This window comes from Nannospalax galili, unplaced genomic scaffold, assembly GCF_000622305.1.
Source record: "Nannospalax galili isolate Female #2095 unplaced genomic scaffold, S.galili_v1.0 scaffold1910, whole genome shotgun sequence".
In the NCBI taxonomy this organism is placed as follows: Eukaryota; Metazoa; Chordata; class Mammalia; order Rodentia; family Spalacidae; genus Nannospalax; species Nannospalax galili.
This window is the reverse complement of record NW_008328083.1, coordinates 209,004-229,720: the sequence shown is the minus strand read 5'-3', so window position 1 is coordinate 229,720 and position 20,717 is coordinate 209,004. Positions and strand designations below refer to the sequence as shown.

Sequence of the window (20,717 nt, the reverse complement as noted above, 5' to 3'; positions counted from 1 at the left end):
ATCATTTAATTTATGTCTTATAGGGTTTATACTGAGTACAATATTGTATAACTGTAATAATTCAACTGTAAACCTAAAAATTTACAGCCAAATTTGAAAGAGATGCATCCTACCTCAGGAAAACGTTATTGAATATGTCAATTGTGTTGTAATGATATGCTTCTTCTAGTATGTTGTTATTAAATAAATCATTTTTAAAAATTAAAAAAAAAATACTTAGGTGGCATAAAAAAAAAACCAGAGGGAAATGTATTAATTCAAAGGTCTACTGAAAACACAGGTGGGGACTGGGGGGAAAACAAAGCAGTTAAGAACACTGGCTGCTCTTGCAGGGGACTTAGGTTTGAATCCTACAAGTATGTTGTTATTAAATAAATCATTTTTAAAAATTAAAAAAAAAATACTTAGGTGGCATAAAAAAAAAACCAGAGGGAAATGTATTAATTCAAAAGTCTACTGAAAACACAGGTGGGGACTGGGGGGATAACACAGCAGTTAAGAACACTGGCTGCTCTTGCAGAGGACTTCAGTTTGAATCCTAGCACCCACATAGTGGCTAACAACCATCCATAACTCCAGGTCCATGGTGTCTGATGCGTTCTGCCCTCTTCTGACCTCCACAGGCATTGTACATGTGTGCACTTACACACATGCAAGCAATATACTCATACACAAAAAATAAAAATATTGAATAAAATAACTTTAGAAAATACATATTGCATTTAAAACAGTTATTATATATACATATATTTGTATATATGGAGAGAGAGACAAACTGAGAGATGAGAGAGAATGTGCATAGCTGAAGGCTGTATAACCAAAAGCACAGTACCAGGCAGGGGAACCTCCCTTTGAGTTGTTGGTCAGGGAGTCTAAGAAATTCCCAAAATAACATAGGCTATTGCCGCAGTCCTTGATTACTGGCCAGAACTTGAAGATAAGACCATACTGCTGAGACAGAATACACTTTGGACACAGAATTTGGCACAATCAAACTGGAACTGACCTGAAAATATCCTCCCTGAAGGCCTCTCCCATTAGAAGATACTATGCAAATTGCCAAGTGGAAAAAAACTAAAAACAATCAATGCTCCCATCCAGAAGTAATGTTTACAAATCACAACAGTAGCTGGCCCAACAAATAATCTCTATTTGTGCAGCAGTGGTAGTTTTATCTTGGGCGTAATCAAGAGCTCTGTAATTTAACTGAAGGCCTGATCAATGGAATGTAACTCATGTGTGGTACTGTAAACATAACTAAATACACAGAGCTGGAGAGGTCATCATCAGTCTTAGAGAAAAACCTACTTTTGTCCCATCCCTAGACTAAGAGTTTCTTGCTGTATTTTAAATATTTATTCTTCTACTCACAGACAAATGTAGCTTGTCTGCTTACAGCTCATCAATATACTTCTTGCAACCAAAGGAGATTATTACAAAGGACTACATGTCCTTAAATGTGGAGTATAAGCCCTACATGACACATCTACAATGCAACCTCTATACCTAAGGCTAAGGGAACATAGTGGAGCTGGGAGCAGAAAGAAAATCAGTACATCTCTCAACTCTTATCAGCAAAGCTTCCTCATACAATAGATGGTGATTAACCCAGAAAATCACTACTAGCCAAATGATAGAGAATAAGAGACTGCATAGTACTTATCCCCGAATAGGACAGTTATATCAAGTCTCTGTCACTTAATTCTCAAGAACAATTATGGAAGAGGGGGCAGAAAGATTATAAGGGCCAGGGGTAATGAAGAGCACAGGGAAACAGAGTTTTCCAGACAGCTAAGAAGTTATTCATATGAATTCACAATTGTTATAGAATGTACAAGACCCAAGCAATTGAGACCAGATAAAATTCCAACACAGAAGTGAGGAATTGGGTAAGAAGTCCCAACCTTAGGTAATAAATTATTGATAACCAATAACTCCTTGGTAAGGAAGAGATAGTTTTCTTTTCAAGGGTGAAGATAGATAGATTAACCAGGCTCCAGTGGATGGGATCCCCACTGAAGGACATTTGGGGACACAAATTTAACTCTATATCTTCATTTATGTGTATGAGTGTACTGCCTGCATGTATGTGAGTGCACCTGTGTCATGCAGTGCTACAGAAGTCAGAAGAGGGCATCAGATTCCCCTGGAACTGGAGTTAAGGACAGTTTCTAGCTGCCATGTGGGTACTGGGAATTGAAACTGGGTCCTCTGCAAGAGCAGTCAGTGCCCTTAGCCACTGAGCCATCTCTCCAGCCCAAACTCTATATAATCTTAATATATATGTCCGAATACCAGTGGGGTCTATAAGAGTAGTGAAGATAAGAAAGGGGGTCCTAATATGATCAAAATGTATGTTTTAAATTTGAAAATTTTCAAAAAATAATAAAAAGATGCTTCACTCTCACATGGCTTGGTCTTGCTTGCAGTGCAGCAAGGACATGACTACCATTAGAGTGAGGAGACACACTCTTCTGGATTGTTTGAGGAAAAGGAGTTACGTTAAGATTGTCCTGCAGATTTTTCACATGGATCAGCGTCAGTTGCATATCTTAGGACCAATGCCTGAGCCATGCAATTACTCTTTCCCAAATGAACAGATTTGTTATAATGGAAAGGATGAGTTAATGTATGAAAACATGGCTACATTCTTAGTCATCAGAAAAATGAAAATGAAAATTTCTTTGTGATTCCATCTCAACCCAAATAGAATGGCTACCCTGAAGAAAAGAAGTCACCACAAATTCTGACAAGGATGTGGGAAAGAGGAACATGTGTGCACTATGGGTCTAAAGCAAACTGGGGAAGCCACTATAGATATTCATGAGTAGCTTCTTATAAATCTAAAACTTGAATTACCATGTGACCCACTCCTGGGTTATTCCCTGTGAAGCAAGTCTACAAATAAGCGTATCACACACATACTTGTAAATTCATGTGTATTGCTGCACTAGTCATAATAAATGCAATATGGAACTAGCCAAGAGGACGGTCAGTAAAGGAATAGATGAAGCAGATGTGGTACTTATTAGCAATGGAATTTTCTTCAGTCATAAAGAAAAATTAATTCATGACATTATAGAAAAATGAAAGGAACTAGAAGGCTTAAAGGGAGGCAAAATGAACTAAATTCAAAAGTACAAATACCCCATGCTTCTTCCATAGGTTAAATTGAGATTGAAATTAATGTATCTGGGTGTGTGTGTCTGTGTGTGTGTGTGCGTGTGTGTGTGTGTGTGTGTGTGTAATGAAACTAGAAAGGAGACTATGAGAAAGGAAATGGAGATCTCAAGGGAAGGAGTGGTAGGATAAATGAGTTTGGGAATACATGTATCGTGAAGGCAGAAAAGGAGACTATTTAGGGGAAGGACAGGGACCAAAAGAAAAGTGGGAAGAAGAAAGGGACAGAGTAGTGGGGCTAGTGGACAAATAAGAACACAGCTGTTGACATATATGTGTGAAAATGTAATGAAGCTCTGACTTCTATGTTAACACAACAATCTTTAAAAGAAAAAAGGGGCTGAAGAGAGGGCTCAGTGCTTACGAGCACTGGCAGCTCTTGCAGAATTTCTCAGCACCCACTTGGCAACTAACAGCCATCTGTAACTCAAGTTTCAGGGGATTTTATGCCATCTTCTGACATCCCTGGGCACTGTGTGACAAGGGTGAACTTACATACATGCAAGCAACACACTCATACACAAAAAATAAAAAAGATAAATAAAATATTAAAAGGAAAAAAATGGAAAGAATTGGAGGATAGTCGGATTGTTGGGTGTGGTGTCACATAAACATGATCTCAGAACATTGGAAGGTGAAAGGACAAGATCCAAGTGTTTGACACAAACTTGGGATCAATAGCAAGTTCAGGATAGCCTGGCACCCACAGGAAGACATTGACACTCTCCCAATAGAAGTATGGGGAAATGATAACATCTAGCTAACAATTCAGCCTCAAGCAGATATAACTAGTAAAGAGTTGAAGTCCCAACTACAGTCATTTCCCCTCACAACAGTACCAAAAAATAAATAAAATAACTGCTGTAGACACCGCACTTGTGAGCAACTTAATCATAGCATCCCAAATTAATGCTATCATGTAGAACTCTGTGATTTTAAAATGTAACACATTTCCTTCTTTTTAAGTATTTTATTTATTATTCTTATTTTATGCATATGAGTGTATTGCCCCCATGGATGTAAGTGCACCTATATCATGCGATGCCTGTGGAGGTTGGGAGAGAGTGTCAGATCCCCTGGACCTGAAGTTAAGCATGGTTGTTAGCTACCATATGGGTGCTGGGAACTGAACCCAGGTCCTCTGCCAGAAAAGCCAGTGCTCTTAACTGCTGACTCATCTCTCTAGTCCCTACAGTTCCTTCTTACAATGCAAATTATCATCAATGATACTGGTAACATTTCTTTCATTTCCACCTTTTCTACTCAATTATAAGAAACCAAATCTTTAAGAAATTCCTTATATTTCTGTTTCATATATTTCATTTTTAATGAGTTCAGAAAGGATCATGAATTATATGTAATTATTTCCATACTGTTTTATAGTGAGAATATTTTTAAATTAGGGAGTCTTCATGTGTTAAAGTTGAAAGAAATTTTAAGAATGTAAAATGAGGAAAGTGATTAAAAAATACAGATGTTCAGACATGTTTTTAAAATGAAGAAGAAAATCAGATTTAAATAATTAAAATCTATTTCAACTTCAGGAATAAATTTTTTTTAAAGAATTGTAGAGACTATTTCTATCCCATTATACAAATTATCTCTTTCAAACCTTGGACATTTTAATAGTAAATTTAGTATTAATCTATACTACTTATTATACACATCTACATATTTACTCTATTTTTGTTTCCCTTGAATTTTACTGTTTTCATATTTTATAATAATAATTATATTTACTCTCTAGTGAAAATGAAATAAGAGCCGGGCGTGGTGGCTCATGCCTTTAATCCCAGCACTTGGGAGGCAGAGGCAGGCAGATCTTTGTGAGTTCGAGGCCAGCCTGGTCTACATAGTGAGTTCCAGGACAGCTGGGGCTTCAAGGAGACCCTGTCTCAAAAAGACAAAAAAAAAAAAAAAGAAATAATATTTCAAGAAATAATGTGTATTTTAAATATACACTTCTTTTAAACTTTGAGAAAACTTTTTATTTTAGTACTTAATTATACAGAAAATATTTAATTATCAAAAATTCTTGGGCTCTAACCAAAAAAAAAAAAAGAGCAATCAGCTTGAATGCTCTGACGACACTCGTGACATTCATAACTGCAGTCTTTCTTTACCAACAGAAAGGTATGGAATACGCACTTTGGTACATGACTTAGAACAAAATGCTCCTTCCATTTAAGAATGAATGAAGCATCAAAAAACTAGATATACTTCATACATACATGTGGTGAAATTCAAAGAGGATACACAGGGTAAGTCATCATATATGCATGGATTCATAGTTATGAAGAATTTACTGCCGTAGTCTATATAATTATGTTGTCTGTGAGAAGGCAATGTTAAGGGAAAGTTATCCACAATCTTTCTTATGTTTTTCATATATTCACACCAAAATGCACTTATGTACTATTTTATTAACTAACTTCAGGAAAAGACTTTCTAAGGATTGCTCTAGAAGTTCTTTAATCATATGTATTCTGAAAACAGTAGTAGAAAACAAATATTTCTACTGACTATCATTTTTTTTTATCTAGAAGACACACCATATCCTTGTTTACTTGTTGATCTTTGGGTTTCAAGGTGTTCATTCTTTCAGCCAGCGTCTTGCCCGCCACAGAACCAAAAGAAGGGCCTGTTTCTGCTTCTGGTTTCCCCAGACCAGGATATGGGAATGATTTGATGGGTAGATGGCACCAGCAGCAATGGAAGATGTGAAAACTGGTACATTAAACAGCCTATTAAACTCCAGCTTGCTAGGATTAGAGAGAGACAGTATATGGCATATAACAAGACAAAAGAGACCACAGTTTGCAAGGCCTTCATGTGGACCATGGTGCTAGGATCTTGGTATCCTTTGCCATAGAGTTTCATGTTCCTCAGATGTTTGCAAAGAGAGTAGATTAACAACAGGACACAGACCAGTGATATACTAAAAGGTGTGAGGTTTATCAGACTGAATAGAGTTACATTTGCAAGGCTCGTGATGTCCTTCAGTTTGGTCTTCCAAGTCACATTACCTTCATATGTACTCAGCCATGGAATCTTGTTCACCACACCAAGATTAGCAACCCAAACACCCAAGACCCCAAGAGTGCCATGAGAAGAACATGCTCAGTTTTCCTTTTTAGGTGAAGAAATAGAAGATTGCAAAAATTGTCTATCTTGAACAAATAAAATATGCTGAGGATTGTCTCAAGCCAGTTGTTAAAATGGTTGCTTATGGCCCAGACAATAATAGCAGTGGCTCTTATTTGGTTATTGTACAGATCTTCAGTAAACACAGATGAATGCCAACTTATTAATATTGCCCAGAGCAAGACAATCCTGGAGATGGCAAGAGCAGTTAAAATTCCGTTGACTGAGGAGAACTTTCTTCTCTTGATCCGGTTGATGAAGTTCACCATGGATATGAAGACATTGGCACAGTTGCCTATGATAAATTCAGTCATTATTATGATGAAGATAATCCAATCTAGTAAATCCATTATGTCTGATCAAGCTAAAAAGAAAGACAACAGAAGGCAGGTGTAATTCACTGATTATAATTTCTTTAATGTGCGGATGTTCAGTGAAGTTATTGCTTCTTTTAAGTTCTGTGTCAGGCACTGTAGACATACAGTGTGATAGCAGATGAATTCAATCTTACATTTCTGGAAAATTGTATAGCCATAATGTCTCAAATTTCTTACATGTTTCAAAGCCTCTGCAAAAGACTTGCATATTACAGAGCTGATACTAGAATGAAGCTGAATTCCCATTTGCTGCATGCAAATAAAGACAGTCTTTTTCATTGTTTGCAATTTTGTTCCTTGTTTAATCTCTCTCTCCTTTGTGTTCATCATCTTTCATTGTTTATTAGTAAAATTTTAGAACTCAATACATAGAGTATATAGATACTGTCAATCAACTTATGAAACTTTGTTCATCTAAAATCAGTACCAGTATGAACTCATCTATTTTATTGAAAGCTTGATATATAAAAGAATCTTAAATTTCATTCTCAAAAGATTCAGGATTTTTTTCTGGAGAGCACCAAGAAAGCCAACATACCTTAAAACATGCTATGTATTAACTAATACCTATGTATAGTTTAATTGCTAATCATCTCCTAAGAGTGCACACCTACATGTACATACAGATGCATGTACACACACCACACACACACACACACACACACATGTGCGCGCGTGCGCACTTCCTGGGTGAAAGGACTGTTCTATAATCTTCAAAGTACAAAGTGTATTTCAGGGATGCTATCTAGGTACAAAGATCTCTTCACCCACTTGGGATGTTCAGTCTGTTATTCATGTTTTTCAAATTTAACTCTTCTTTAAATATTTTATTATTTTTATTTTATGTGTATGAATGTTATGCCTGCATGTAGGTAAGTGCACCCATGTCGTGCAAAGCCTGCAGAGGGAAGAAGAGGCTGTTGGATCCCCTGGAACTGGAGTTACAGACAGTTGTTAGATGCCACGTGGGTGTTCTTAACTGCTGAGCCATCTCTCCAACCCCCTCAAATTTAACTCTTTTGTTTTGAGTTTTGATAAGGTTACTCTCGAGTCCACCCAATTTTCAAGTATTATTAATTATTTAAATAAAGAAATGTGAAAGTTTGCCACATTTCTTGGTCAATTGGAAGAACATGTGTTTTCAGTCTTTATTCATCAGAGGAACGAAAATAAAATACACCAAGTTTCCATCACATAACAGTCAGAATGTGTACATTACATCAAAATGTAGGCTACACATGATGAGGCACACTGTAATTCCAGTGCAGGCGGAGAAAACAACAGTGCACGTGTGGGGGCAGAGGCTTCCATCTCAGGAATCAACTCAAAAAATAAGAGTTATTCTGGAAAGTTGGATTGGAAAATAAGATCTCATCCTGGTCTTGCAGAGGACCCAGTTTCAGTTCCCAGCACCTACATCAGGCAACTCATCACATATACCTCTAACTCCAGCCCCAGGGTATCTGATACTATTTTCCAGCATCTGTGAGCATCTGTACTCATGTGCACAAATCCACACACAAACACACACTAAAACTAAAAATAGAGTAAGCTCTCTAACAAGCAGTGATCACAGTATCTGCGAGTAAAGGAACTCTTATGCACTGTTGACATGATTGTGAATTAGCAAAATTACAACAGGGATCAGAAGTACAATAGAAAACACAATTGTTTGTGTAATGTGTGTGTGGTGATTGTAGCAACATTTTTAGTATCCAAGACATATAATCAGCTAGGTGCTCAACAACAATTTAGATTAAAATATGACATATATATTTATTTATTTAGACATTTATAACTAATATTCAACCATAAAGTAGAATGAAGTAATGTCATTTCTAGGAAAATGTATTAATCTAGGGGACATCAAATAAGCCAGATTCAGACAAATATCACATTTTCTCTAATTATGTGAACTTATTCTTTACTGAAATTGTTCTAATCTGCTTGATATTACTTAAAGAATTAAAATTTTGTGTATTGAGAAATTAACATAAGCTGATCCATCATGGCCACTAAGAGGTGACTAAAATAAAGAGAGGTCATGCTTGCTTCTTTGCAGAAAACAATTCATTTAATCTTCATAAATCTTGTTTAAGTTGACAAAACAATACTACATTTATGGTTCAGATAAGATTGAGTATAATATAGATAATTCAAAAACATGAATAATTAGAAAACTTTCTATAACCATAAGGCATACATATTACTTGTTATGACTTAATTTTCTTTCTTACCCTTATGTTCAGTCAGATTTATTTACTTACTTAAAGATAATTTAGGATACATTCAAATAGTAATGTGCTCTTTGAATATTTCTATCAGATTTCTTTGCTAAAGATTAAAGTTTACATTTGGCTCAGCGGCTAAGAGCACTGACTGCTCTTGCAGAGGACCCAGGTTTGATTTCTAGCACACACACGGTGGCTATGAACCATCCTTAACTCCAGTTCCAGGGGTATCTGACCTCTGTGGCATTATACAACATGGGTGCACTCACATACATGCAGGCAATACACTCATACACATAAAATAAATAAAACATTTAAAAGTTTACATTTTTGTTTCAAAAGATTTATTCACTCTTCATTGTCTGCTAAAACTCTAACACACACTGAAGTGACTTTAATAGGCCACCAGAACTAGTTTGGGAGTTATTTGTTAAGTACTTCAATTAAATTACCTACAGTATACTTATGTCAGAAATATACATCATGAGTAATGTTTAAACTATTTCATATAGAGTATGGAGAGATTGCTCAGCCCTTAAGAGTACATACTTTTCTTGTAAAATCCCCAGTTCATTTCCCAGCACCCATGTCAAGCAGCTCAAAACTGCCTGTAATTACAGCTCCATGGGATCACATGCCTTTCTTTGGCCTCCATGAGTATGGGCACTCATGTGCATACACCCACACCACAGACACATGAGCATACTCAAAATTCAAAATACATTTTTTCATATGCACATAATACTGAAATTTTATATAATGCATAAGTGTTATTTAAGGTTAAAATTATTATTTATACATATATAAAATAATGTCTATGCTCAATGGAATTAATAAATAAAACTATACCAGGAAAGATTAACTTACTGGAACATTAGAATGGTACAAAAATATGGCAAATTTGGTGATTACTATACTGCCACAGAAATCAAATTTTATAACATCACTTGAATGAGTATTTTACAGAAGTGTAGTTTTGAATAAAAACAGTCAAAATAAGTGACTGAATTTTCTTAAAATCAACCTGTATGCAAAACTAAGTTATAATGTAGTAACTATCACTTTTGGTAAGAAAAACAGCAGAGAATATTATCCAAATTATTTCCCAAACAAATAGTATCACTGATGAGAAAAGCAGTACTATAGCAGAAAATTTCATTTAAAAAGCAATGGTGTTAAGCAATGGTGAATAATTTTTAAGCTAGTTTTTATCATAATTTTTATCATGTGCTGTTTCAAAAGTATTTTCATAGTATTATATTCTAGGAAATGTGCTATCAAAAATTTACAATGATATGTTATAAACTCCATAATCTGTAAATAAATTAAATATGCTTTTATGAAATTTAAACATTTTGTGTATTTGCCAAAGACATTCTCATTTCTTTTGGCTCTTTTGTCTTTGTATAGAATCTTATTTCCTTCTGAAAGCATTTTCCATCTTTCTAGAGAACATCTTTTAAGAGTTCTAGTGATGTTTATGTTCAGTGCAGGGATTCATAAATTCTTCAAGAGAGAGAGCAAAGCATGAAGGAAAAGACAGAACATTTAATTAGAATCTCAGAAATGGGGTACCAGGAATCTCTCTGCTGAGGGAACAGAGACCTTGATTTCTTGTCCCACGGTGTATTTATTGCATTGGCTTACAAAAGTAAAACAAGCAAAGACCATTTCTCAGTGCAGAAAACCTTGTAAAAAGAAACTTTTTCAAGACCTCCGGGTATGCTATTTTAGTCAGAGAACTTGTTTGCCAAGAAGCAAAGTAGCTTAACATAACAGAGCTTATGTCTGACCTATGGTTAGAATGCTCTTCTTATCAAATCCAGGGGCCAGGACACTATGTTCCTTTTAATGCTTCAACACACAGGTCTGTGCAGCTTTACAAGATGTAGACATCCTTAACTGCTGGAGCCATTGTGCATACTTAAGCATGCTTTCAGAAGCACTTAGGCAAAATAGTTTTCCACAGCATTGTGGACTGGGTCTGTTTGTGATGACTATGTTTGTTTTGGGTATCTGAAAGGCTTTTACTTCAGTTGTGAAATTACGTTTTTTTTGTTTTAGGTTGGGAGTTTCCTCCTTTCTTTTGTACTTTTAAAATATTGTTCCGACCTAATATTTCATTACACTGTTTTATTTCACTGCTGCAGTCATTAAGGTGTCTTTCTGAATAGAACACTTTCTGGATACTTTCGAATTATCACTGTAAAACTGCTTTTGAAAAACATAAAACATGCATGCTTTGATGTATTTTTCTTTTCTGTGTGGGAGTGGATATGATACTAATTTTATTTTTAAATATTTGTTCTATGTTTCATTTTGGACTATTGATGTTTTAAGGTCATCAATATTTTCATCTACATCATCTAAACTTCAGTTAACCCCATGTAATACATTTTCATCTCTTATATTTGGTTTTAATCTCTACAAGTTCAGTTAGGATCTTTTTCTATTTCCTCCATACACTCACCTGGACAGTTGGCTGTTGGTTAAAGTTTTGGAAACCTGTTTCATTAGCTGCTTTTCTATTGCTGTGATAGAAACCTTCCTGAAAAGCAATGATGGGGGAAAGCGTTTATTTTGGCTTATGGTTCCCAAACAGACTCCATCATGGTGGAGAGGGCATGGTAACAGGCAGGGAAAGCACAGCAACAGGAGCAGGAATCTCTTTGATCACATTTCATCTACACACAGGAAGTAGAGAGAACATGAGCTGGAATCAGGCTATAAAACTTCCAAGGCTGCCTCTACCCTTCAGCAATGTTCTACCTTCTAAGGGTTCCATAACCTTTCTAAACTGTTCCACCAACCGGGATCAAGAATTCAAATACATAAGTGTATGGGGGACATTTTTTTTTTTTATTCAAAACACCACATACCACACGTGGTTCATCTAGACTCATGATCATCTCATCATGGTAAATGCCATTAGTACAACTTCAAAAGTCTCCAAAGCCTTTAGCAGTTTCAACATTTTTCAAATATTTGAAGCAAAATTCTATCCTGAAACTTAAGGAAGTCTAACTGTGACTTCCTGTAAAATAAAAATTACAAATCCAAAACAAATAATTCCAACATGAAATATCAGTAAATATTCATGCCCATTTCCAAATGGAGAAAGGGGCACATCGTGAGGGGAAAGGTTTGAACAAAGCAGAAAAAACTCTATCTGGTATTTGAAAATTCCATTTCAAAGGGCTTTAAAAGGCTCTGCATACCTTGCTTTGCTGTCTGCAATATACAGCTCTCTCTTAGGCTAGTTCCACTCCCTGTGTTCAGCCCTTCTTGGCAGATGTCCCGTGGCTCTGACATCTGAAGCGTCTTGGATTCTCTGTCATAAACCAGGCTTCACTTCCACAGCTTCATGCATGGTTTCTTGGGCCCTCCTCACAGGCGCTCTAACACACATTGACCAGTCTCAATGGTTCTCTGAATCTGAAAATAAAAAATTCAAATACACCTCAATTTTGCATCTTTCTCATTTCCAAACCAAGCACATGCATAGCACTGCCACATCCAGTAGCATGGATCCTGGCCCTCCTAGACGACAGTGGCTGCAGCTTCCTTATGCCAAAACTGGCCAAAAATTCTCTCCTGTACAAACTGGAAGCTTAGTTCAGTGGAGTCCTGACCTCAGAACTCCCTTTCCTTTGTTCCAGGGCTGAGCAGAAAACTTCTTTTTAATAACACTAATCTCTTAACAAGTACAGCATCTTTTTTAGCACCTGACTTGACTTCAACTTTAAGCTTCCTAATGTTCCTTTTTCTCTCCAAACTGCACATATTTATTTCTGTATTATTTGTTGTTCTTTTTCATTGTAGGACTGTATAAGAGTAATCAGTCATAATCATGCCACAGACTCAATGTTATGCTGTTTTGAAAATTTCCCCAACCCCAAAATTAGTCCTTAGCGTTTAAAATTAAATGTCATCCAAATTCTCAGGACACGGATAGAATGCAACTGAGTTCTTTGGAAAAATATCATATAAATGACCTCTAGCCCTGTTTCCATTAGAGTCTATTTCCATTTGAAATCTCAAAAGGCAGGTCTCAGGATTCTTTCAGCATTTCTTTCAACAACTTGTGTTGCAGTTCCTGTGAGAATCAGCCTCTGTAAATTTTCAATATTCAATGGCTTTTCTTGCCCAAAGTTACAAAGTTTCTCACAAAAAATTCAAAATTTTAAAAGCCATATGATCAGATTTATCAAAACAACAAACTACTCTTGATACTGATTTCTGTGTTAGTTTTTTTTTTTTTATTTTTTTTTTCTGTTGCTGTGATAAATATATACCCAAAGGCAGCTTAGGGGATAAAGAGGTTTCTTTCAAGTTTTATCTCCATCATTGAAGGAGCTCTGGGCAGGACCTCAGGTAAGAGTTTAGGTGGAAAGTGTGAAGGAACATTGGTCACTGGCTTGTTCACTGGTTTATGCTTATCTAGTGTATTAGTTACCTTTCTGTTGCTGTGATAAAACACCATGACCTAGTGAACTTATAGGAAGAAGATTTTATTTGAGTTTACAGTTTCAGGTTCAGGAGGGATCAGAGTCTATCATGGCAAGGAGGCATGGTAAGGTGGCTGGAACAGGATTAGAAACTAAGTGCTCTCACATCTTAAAGCAGGCATGGGAAGCAGGGAGTGACTGGAAATCCACCAAGGCTTAAGAACACACAAAACCCACATCCCAGTGACCACACCTCTTAAAACCTCCCAAAACAGAACCACCAACTGGGAACAAAATGTCCAAATACTTGGAGCCTATAAGAGACACTCTCATTCAAACCACCACATTCCACTCCCTGGTCCCCATAGGCTCATGGTCTCTTCTTAATTACTATAACCTCTTTATCAAAGTGGGCCTCTCCTTCAGCACATGCCTTGACTCAGTCATTAATCTTCCTTGTGCTCTTTTGCAATTCAAACTTTACATTATGCATTTCTTTCTGCCCCACTTGCTCTTTTTCACTCTAGATCTGCATAATATTCACCACTAATAGCCATGCCACTATTTCTACAGTAGGCTGTCTTGGAAATTTCCCACATCAAAGAACTCAGTCCATTCCTTATCTACTTAGCCTCAGGAAAGCTCATAGACTGTGGGAAGACTCTAGCCAGATTCTTTGCTAAATCATCCCAGTTACAGGTCTGGAGAGATGGCTCAGCAGTTAAGAACACTGAATGTTCTTGCAGAAGACCCGGGTTCAAATCCCAGCACCCACATGGCAGCTAACAACTGTCTGTAACTCCAGGTCCAGGGGTCTGATGGCCTCTTCTGTCCTCTGTGGGCACTGCACGACACAGGTGCACTTACCTACATGCAGGCAATACACGCATACACATAAAATAAAAATAGTAAATTAAAAAAAAAATCCCAGTTGCTCCTTAAATCTTTATTTCCCTCTGCAACTACTCTCCTCTCAGCACTGCTTTCTTCCAGGTTCCTACTAGTGCAGCCATTAGGCTATGCTTGCAGTAATCAACTGCTTTTCTAGTCTAAATTTCCAATGTCTTCCACAGCCCTCCCCAAACTCACATGCACTTTCAATAAAAACGTGTCGTAATCAAAAGACTATAGCTCTAGCCTCTGAGTGTTTATATTAAAATCAAATTGCACTCAATTGGTTAACTGTAAGGAAGACAAGAACCTGTTATAATTGTTAGAAAATGACTGCAATTCCAAATGAAAGTAGCAAATTTTTCAGTGAAAACCTTTGAAAATAAATACGAATATTTCAAAAGGAAAGAAATCAAGCCACTGAGTCCACTGGGTCAAATTTTCTATCAATGAATGTTATTTGAAAACATAACTTTGCTGGTCACAGTGGCACACACCTTTAATCCCTTTAATACCAGCACTTAGGAAGCAGAGGTAGGTGGATCTCTGTGAAATCAAGCCCAGCTTGATCTACATAGTGAGTTCCTGGCAAGCTTTGGCTACAGGGAGACCATGTCTCAAAGAAAAAACAAACAAACAAGCATAACCTCATGTTGGGAATATAGTGCAGTGATAGAGCTCTTGTTCATCGTGTTTGAAGCCCTGGGCTTGAACCTCAACAGCACAAACAAAATTGAAAGTTAAAAACAGTTATGAAGTATATAAGACATCACATGGTTATTGAAGGGTATAAGATAACAAATTCAAGGGAAGCATGAAGTTATTGAAGTAGAATAACAGAGAACAATATTTTCTATAAGAAAGTAAAGATGTCAGGAAATAGTGAAAATTTTCAATTCTGATTCATTAGACAAACTTTTAATGATGCAGAAAGTAATTTTAAAACCGTTATATGAGAATCAGAACCAATAAATATAAAGGGACAAAGATAATCTGAATATTGCAGGCACAAAATAAACAGAGGAATAAAAATAAAGCACCTGGGACACAGACTACAAAGCTACCTTCTGCAAAGGACTTTATTCCCCCAAATCAATTTCTTAGCACAGAACAGTTCTGCCCTCTAGCAGATATTTAGGAGGAATAGCCTGGGGCAATTTTTAGTTGTCAAAATTGGAAGTATTCTATTGTTAGAATTGACAGGTTTAGTTAATAAAAATATAGAATTAACAATTCATTTCAAATTTCAGGTAGAATAATACAGTTTTTAAGTATGCCTTAGTATAAGTATAATATGAAGGTATCATAAACATAGAATGATGGGCCAAGTTAGGCCTGAAGACCTTGGTATTTTGATAAACAATAACAAGTATTTGCTGCTTATGTGATATTCAAATCAAAATGAGTACTCGGTATTTTATTTGCTGCACCAGGTATGCCACAGTCAGTGGTTTGGTTTATAATGATTTCACCATAAAGGTTCATGAGCTGAAAGATGGTTCTCAAAGTATTACTGAGCAGTGAGGGACTTTTAGGTATTGGAGAATAATGGAAGATTATGATTAGATGCTAGAAATACCAGTAACTGAAGATAGTAACAGCACCTTAGGAGAAATCAGGTCCATTGTGATTACATTATTTTCTATGAACATGTGTTTGGTAAACAAATTTGGGGTCTGGAGAAGTAGCTCAGTGGTGAAGAACACTTGCTCCTTTTGCAGAGGACCTGGATTCAGTTTTCAGTGCCCATATGGTGTATCACAACCATCTGTAACTCCAAGTTCAGATGATTTGATACCCTCTCCTGGCCTTCTAGGGCACCAGGCAACCATGTGGTTTAGATATGTGCATAAATGAAGGGAAAATATTCATACACATAATATAAAAATAAGTAAATCCTTAAAAAATAAAGCACACTTGGTTTCTGGGCTTGCTCTCCTGCATCCACTCTCGCACGTGCATAGCCCATCCACATGTACCTACTAACCTACCATGTGGTGACACAGTCAGAAGTCCATTGCCAGAGCTTGGCGTCATGATTTTTTAACCTTGCAGACATGAGAATTATGATCCAAATAAAAAACACTTTAAATTTATAAAGTCCTCAACCTCATGTGCATTTTTACGGTACTGAAGAAAAAGATACAGCTAACCATCTTATGATATGTGTGGTTGCTCCAAAAATAGTGCCCAGGGTGACAAAGTCCTGCTGTACACAGATGGCAAAACAAAATGAAATGATGGCAGCTACAACCAAGAAAACTCAAACGTGAACTTGAAACAAGACTACACATATGCTTACCTCTTCATCTTGTAATGCTAGAGGGAGACTGGGAGGCATGGGAATAATTCAAATACAATATTCATATATGAAAGTCTCAAAAATGTAATTAAAAATAAAATACAACTTATAATATTTTAAATAAAAACAATTCACAAGCTTTTAACATTTTAACATACTAATGCCACAGATAAACATTCCCATTCCAAAGGGCACTGCAAAGAAAGTGGATCAAAGCAAGACCCAAACTCAGAATGGCAAACAGCAAATTCTACAGTTTCATATTGGAGACAAAGACTGTTGACTGAGTCTTCTGGGTTCCACACAGGACTTAAGTCGCCTCATGCTCAATCTCTGCTGCCTGTAGCACACATACCCTCTCTCTTGAGCTGGCTCCATTGGTTCCTGTAGCTTTCCTTGGAAGATATCTCATGGTCCTGGCATGTACAACATCTTGGAATCTCTGTTGAAAGTTATGTTTCATCTAAAATCTTCATGTAGTGGTTGACCTCTCAGGACATTATTATAGGGATTTCACCTCTGCCACACATTTCTTGACATCAGAATGTCTCTAAAACTGTAGAGCAGGAGTCTATTATACCCCCAGTCTTACACTTTTCACACCTGAAAAATCAGTACCAGTTACACAAGACCGTCAAGTTCTGCTGCTGGCTTAATATGTATCCTGGAACCATTGGACCATGGCTGGCTGTTGTGGCTTTGTATGTCTTGGTGACAGAACCCAGAAAATCACATTTCTAGGTAACTGTTTTATATCATGGTACCAATTCTACTGTACTTTCAGTTCAGGCTTTCTCTTTTCAAATAGATTTGCGTTTTTGAACGTTGGAGCCATGGTGGGCAGGGTCTTCACTTTAGGGCACCTTTCCTGTTTGCAATTTTAAACTTCCTCACATACCTGTCCTCATTAAATTTCATGTTCTTCACACCGTTTTGTTCTTTCTCACTGTAAATATGAATAAGAACAGTGAACAGTAGCCATGCCACAGCCTGAAAGCTGTCCTGTCTAGACATTTCTTCAACCAAATATATTAGTTCATTACTATTTAATTCAGTGTCATGTAAGAACACAACAAAATTCTTTACTAGAATTTAGCAAGAAGAGCTTCTAAACACACAGTTACCAATTTATTCCCATTCTATCATAGACTCACATTCCTCTGATCTTTGGTATGTTGGAATTGCTGGCATGTATCACCATATCTGACTTGGCCCCTACAATTTTGTAGATAGATTGCTTTTTTCTTGGTAGTCTCCTTACTGAGTCTGGAAATTTCTTTGAAACATCAGGTATATACAACTATCTCTCTTAGGATCTCAGACTCAATTTCCAAGTTATGTATTGGTAATAGTGCTGGTTAGCTTCAGTTGTTAAGTTGATACACCCGGGTAGAGAGACCCTCAGCTGAGGAATTGCATCCATCGGATTGGCCTGGGGTCATGTTTGTGTGATATTTTCTTGATTTTTGGATGATGTGAGAGGGTCCAGCCCACTGTGGATGGTGGTGGTGGATGGTGTGGGCAGGTGGTGTAGGATGTATAAGAAAGCAGGCTGAGCACACACCAGAGAACAAGCCAGTGAGCAACATTCTTCCCTGGTCTGTACTTCAGCTCCTGCTCCAGGTTCCTGCCCTGACTTCCCTCAGTAATGAACTGTGAACTGGGAGATCTAAGATAAAATAAAACTTTTCTTCCCCAAGTTGGTTTTGGTCAGTGTTTTTATCACAGCAATATAAAGTAACTAGGACAGTAATTTGATATTTTATGTCTCTATTGTAGCCTTATAATAAAATGTTCTAAAGATTAATTTGTGTACTTTTATTAAATGGTATTTATACACTTAAAGTACAACCTGTCACAGTCTTACAGACAAGATTTACTTCTTTCCATCCAATTGGCTGTCCTTGTTTCAGTGGTCTTGCTATGGTCTGCCCCATCCAGACTTGATATTTTGTCTTACACATGTAATTTAAGACCAAATAATATTTAAATACAGGATAAAGAAAAGTTTCCTTGTTCTTCAGTTGTAGGGATTGAAGTCAGTGCCTCACACATGCTAGACACTTTCTACACTTCTCAGTTAACTTCCTAGTCCAGAAGCACTTTCTTTGAAAGCTACTTCTGATGGATTAGATCTTTAAAGAAAGACATGTTGCATCGTGTTTTGCCTCTTTCTTGTTAGCCAACAGTAAGCTTTATTGTAGGAAAAGTTTACTTCTTGGGGCATTTTGTACAGTAATTTTCTAATCACATCAGCAATATGATTAACTGATTTAAGGTTTACAATATATTCTAATTCAACTGACCTGGTGTAGTACCCGAAGCAATCCACATACACTGAACATGTTCGTCTTTTGTGCTAAATCTCAGTTTATTGTTTGAGCTAACCAGTGCCTGGTGAAGTTGATGATTATTGAGATTTCTGTTATTTTTAGAGCTTCTCTTTAAGTAAAATAAAGAAGCTGCTCATGACACATATCTCTATTTCTAGAGCTCAGCAGAGGAAGAAAAAGAAGAGTTCTATGCCATCTTGAGCTAAATAGTGATACTGTGTCATAAAACACAAAAAGTGAAGGAAATATAAAAGAAAAAGGACTGGGTGCAGAAAGACAAGGGAAGAAGGGAGAGGGGAAGAAAGACAGGAAGAAAAAGGGAGGAAGTGAAGGAGATAGGGACATGGGGAGACATTGCTGAGACAGTGGAGAATGACGTTTACATGTGATGTCAAGTGCAGTGGGAAAATCACATGAAACTTACAGCCAGAGTTACACAACTTCCATTCTATTTTGAATAGGTCACTCTGGCAATAAAAACTAATAAGGCATGGAGTTAAGGGCAAGAATACTATTAAGCCTTGCTTCAAGGGCTGGAGCAAAGAGTTAGACCTTGGTAGAGTATGGTTTTGGAGCACAGATTTTTCAAGTGGTCATATGGGGAAATTCTGAAAATCAAGGAAATTGTGAATGCTAACGAGCAGCCTCAAGAAATGAAGAATTATAAAGTGACTCCTGTGCTATTGACCAACATGGCAAAATGGATGTAATTAAGTGAGAATCCATTGGGAGGTGTCACGAATCATATTATGTCCTCATCTTTTCAGTTCCTATGTTGACCTCCTAACCCCCAAACCCTCAGAATATTTGGAGGTAAGAACTTACATGAAATGATTTAGTCACAGTGAGGCAGTTGTGTCTTCTCAGTCCAAGGTGACTCCTGTTCTTATAAGAGAGGTGCCTCTGAAGGACAGGAGCCTCCTGTGTGTGCCATACCATGGAAGCCACGTTGAAATATTATAGGGAACAACAGGATTCATGATATTATAGGGAACAATGGGATTCAGGATACGTATATACTACCATGAAGGTAGAATAAGTGCTTATGTGCTTCAACATACCCTAAGTTGCAACAGGCCTGTTACGGTCTTGGCTGTTATTTCAAACCCACCCTTCTTGCTAGTCGTCTTCTCTTTCAGTCCTTTCATTTCTGTTCTTTTAGTTGGGCCTCTGGGTTCATAGGTGATATTTTTCTTTCATAATACACTAAACTATTTCCTAAATGGTTGACATAGGGGAAGGTCAGGAAGAAAGGTCACAGCTGTGTGATCTTTGGCAGAATCAACACCTCTGTTCCTGGGCCAATACAACGTGTCTTCAGTCTGCCTGGCTCTCCCTGGGGCTCTTGCTCTCTGAGCTTCCTTTGCAACCTGAAGGTCTGCCATAATCCACCTGGGTATGACACCTCATCTCCATGTTCCCTTCTTAAAAAGTGCCAGAAGAAACCGTAAGCTGTCATGACACTAAACCGAAGGACCTGCCAGGATCAAGCAATTTCCTTATTTCTCCTAGGTCTAAGAAGAGCTGATACAATTTTTACATGATCTAAATCCACCTGGGTATGACACCTCATCTCCATGTTCCCTTCTTAAAAAGTGCCGGAAGAAACCGTAAGCTGTCATGACACTAAACCTAAGGACCTTCCAGGATCAAGCAATTTCCATATTTCTCCTAGGTCTAAGAAGAGCTGATACAATTTTTACATGATCTGTGAAAAATCATAAACCATCAATAGAGACTCACTTCAGAATATATCTGTGATCATGTCAAAGAGAACAGTCTGTTCAGTTTCAAGGGGCCCATCACCTATA

At 37.1% G+C, this 20,717-nt stretch overlaps 1 protein-coding gene across 1 annotated transcript; it reads right to left on the bottom strand.

The window, feature by feature from the left end:
* Nucleotides 1-5,773: 5,773 nt before the first annotated feature.
* LOC108491358 (taste receptor type 2 member 120-like) lies at nucleotides 5,774-6,674 on the bottom strand. Its single transcript, XM_017800814.1, is given in 3 exon segments — nucleotides 5,774-5,929; nucleotides 5,932-6,260; nucleotides 6,263-6,674. Coding segments are annotated over 3 exon segments (897 nt in total).
* Between the last annotated feature and the right edge of the window lie 14,043 nt (nucleotides 6,675-20,717).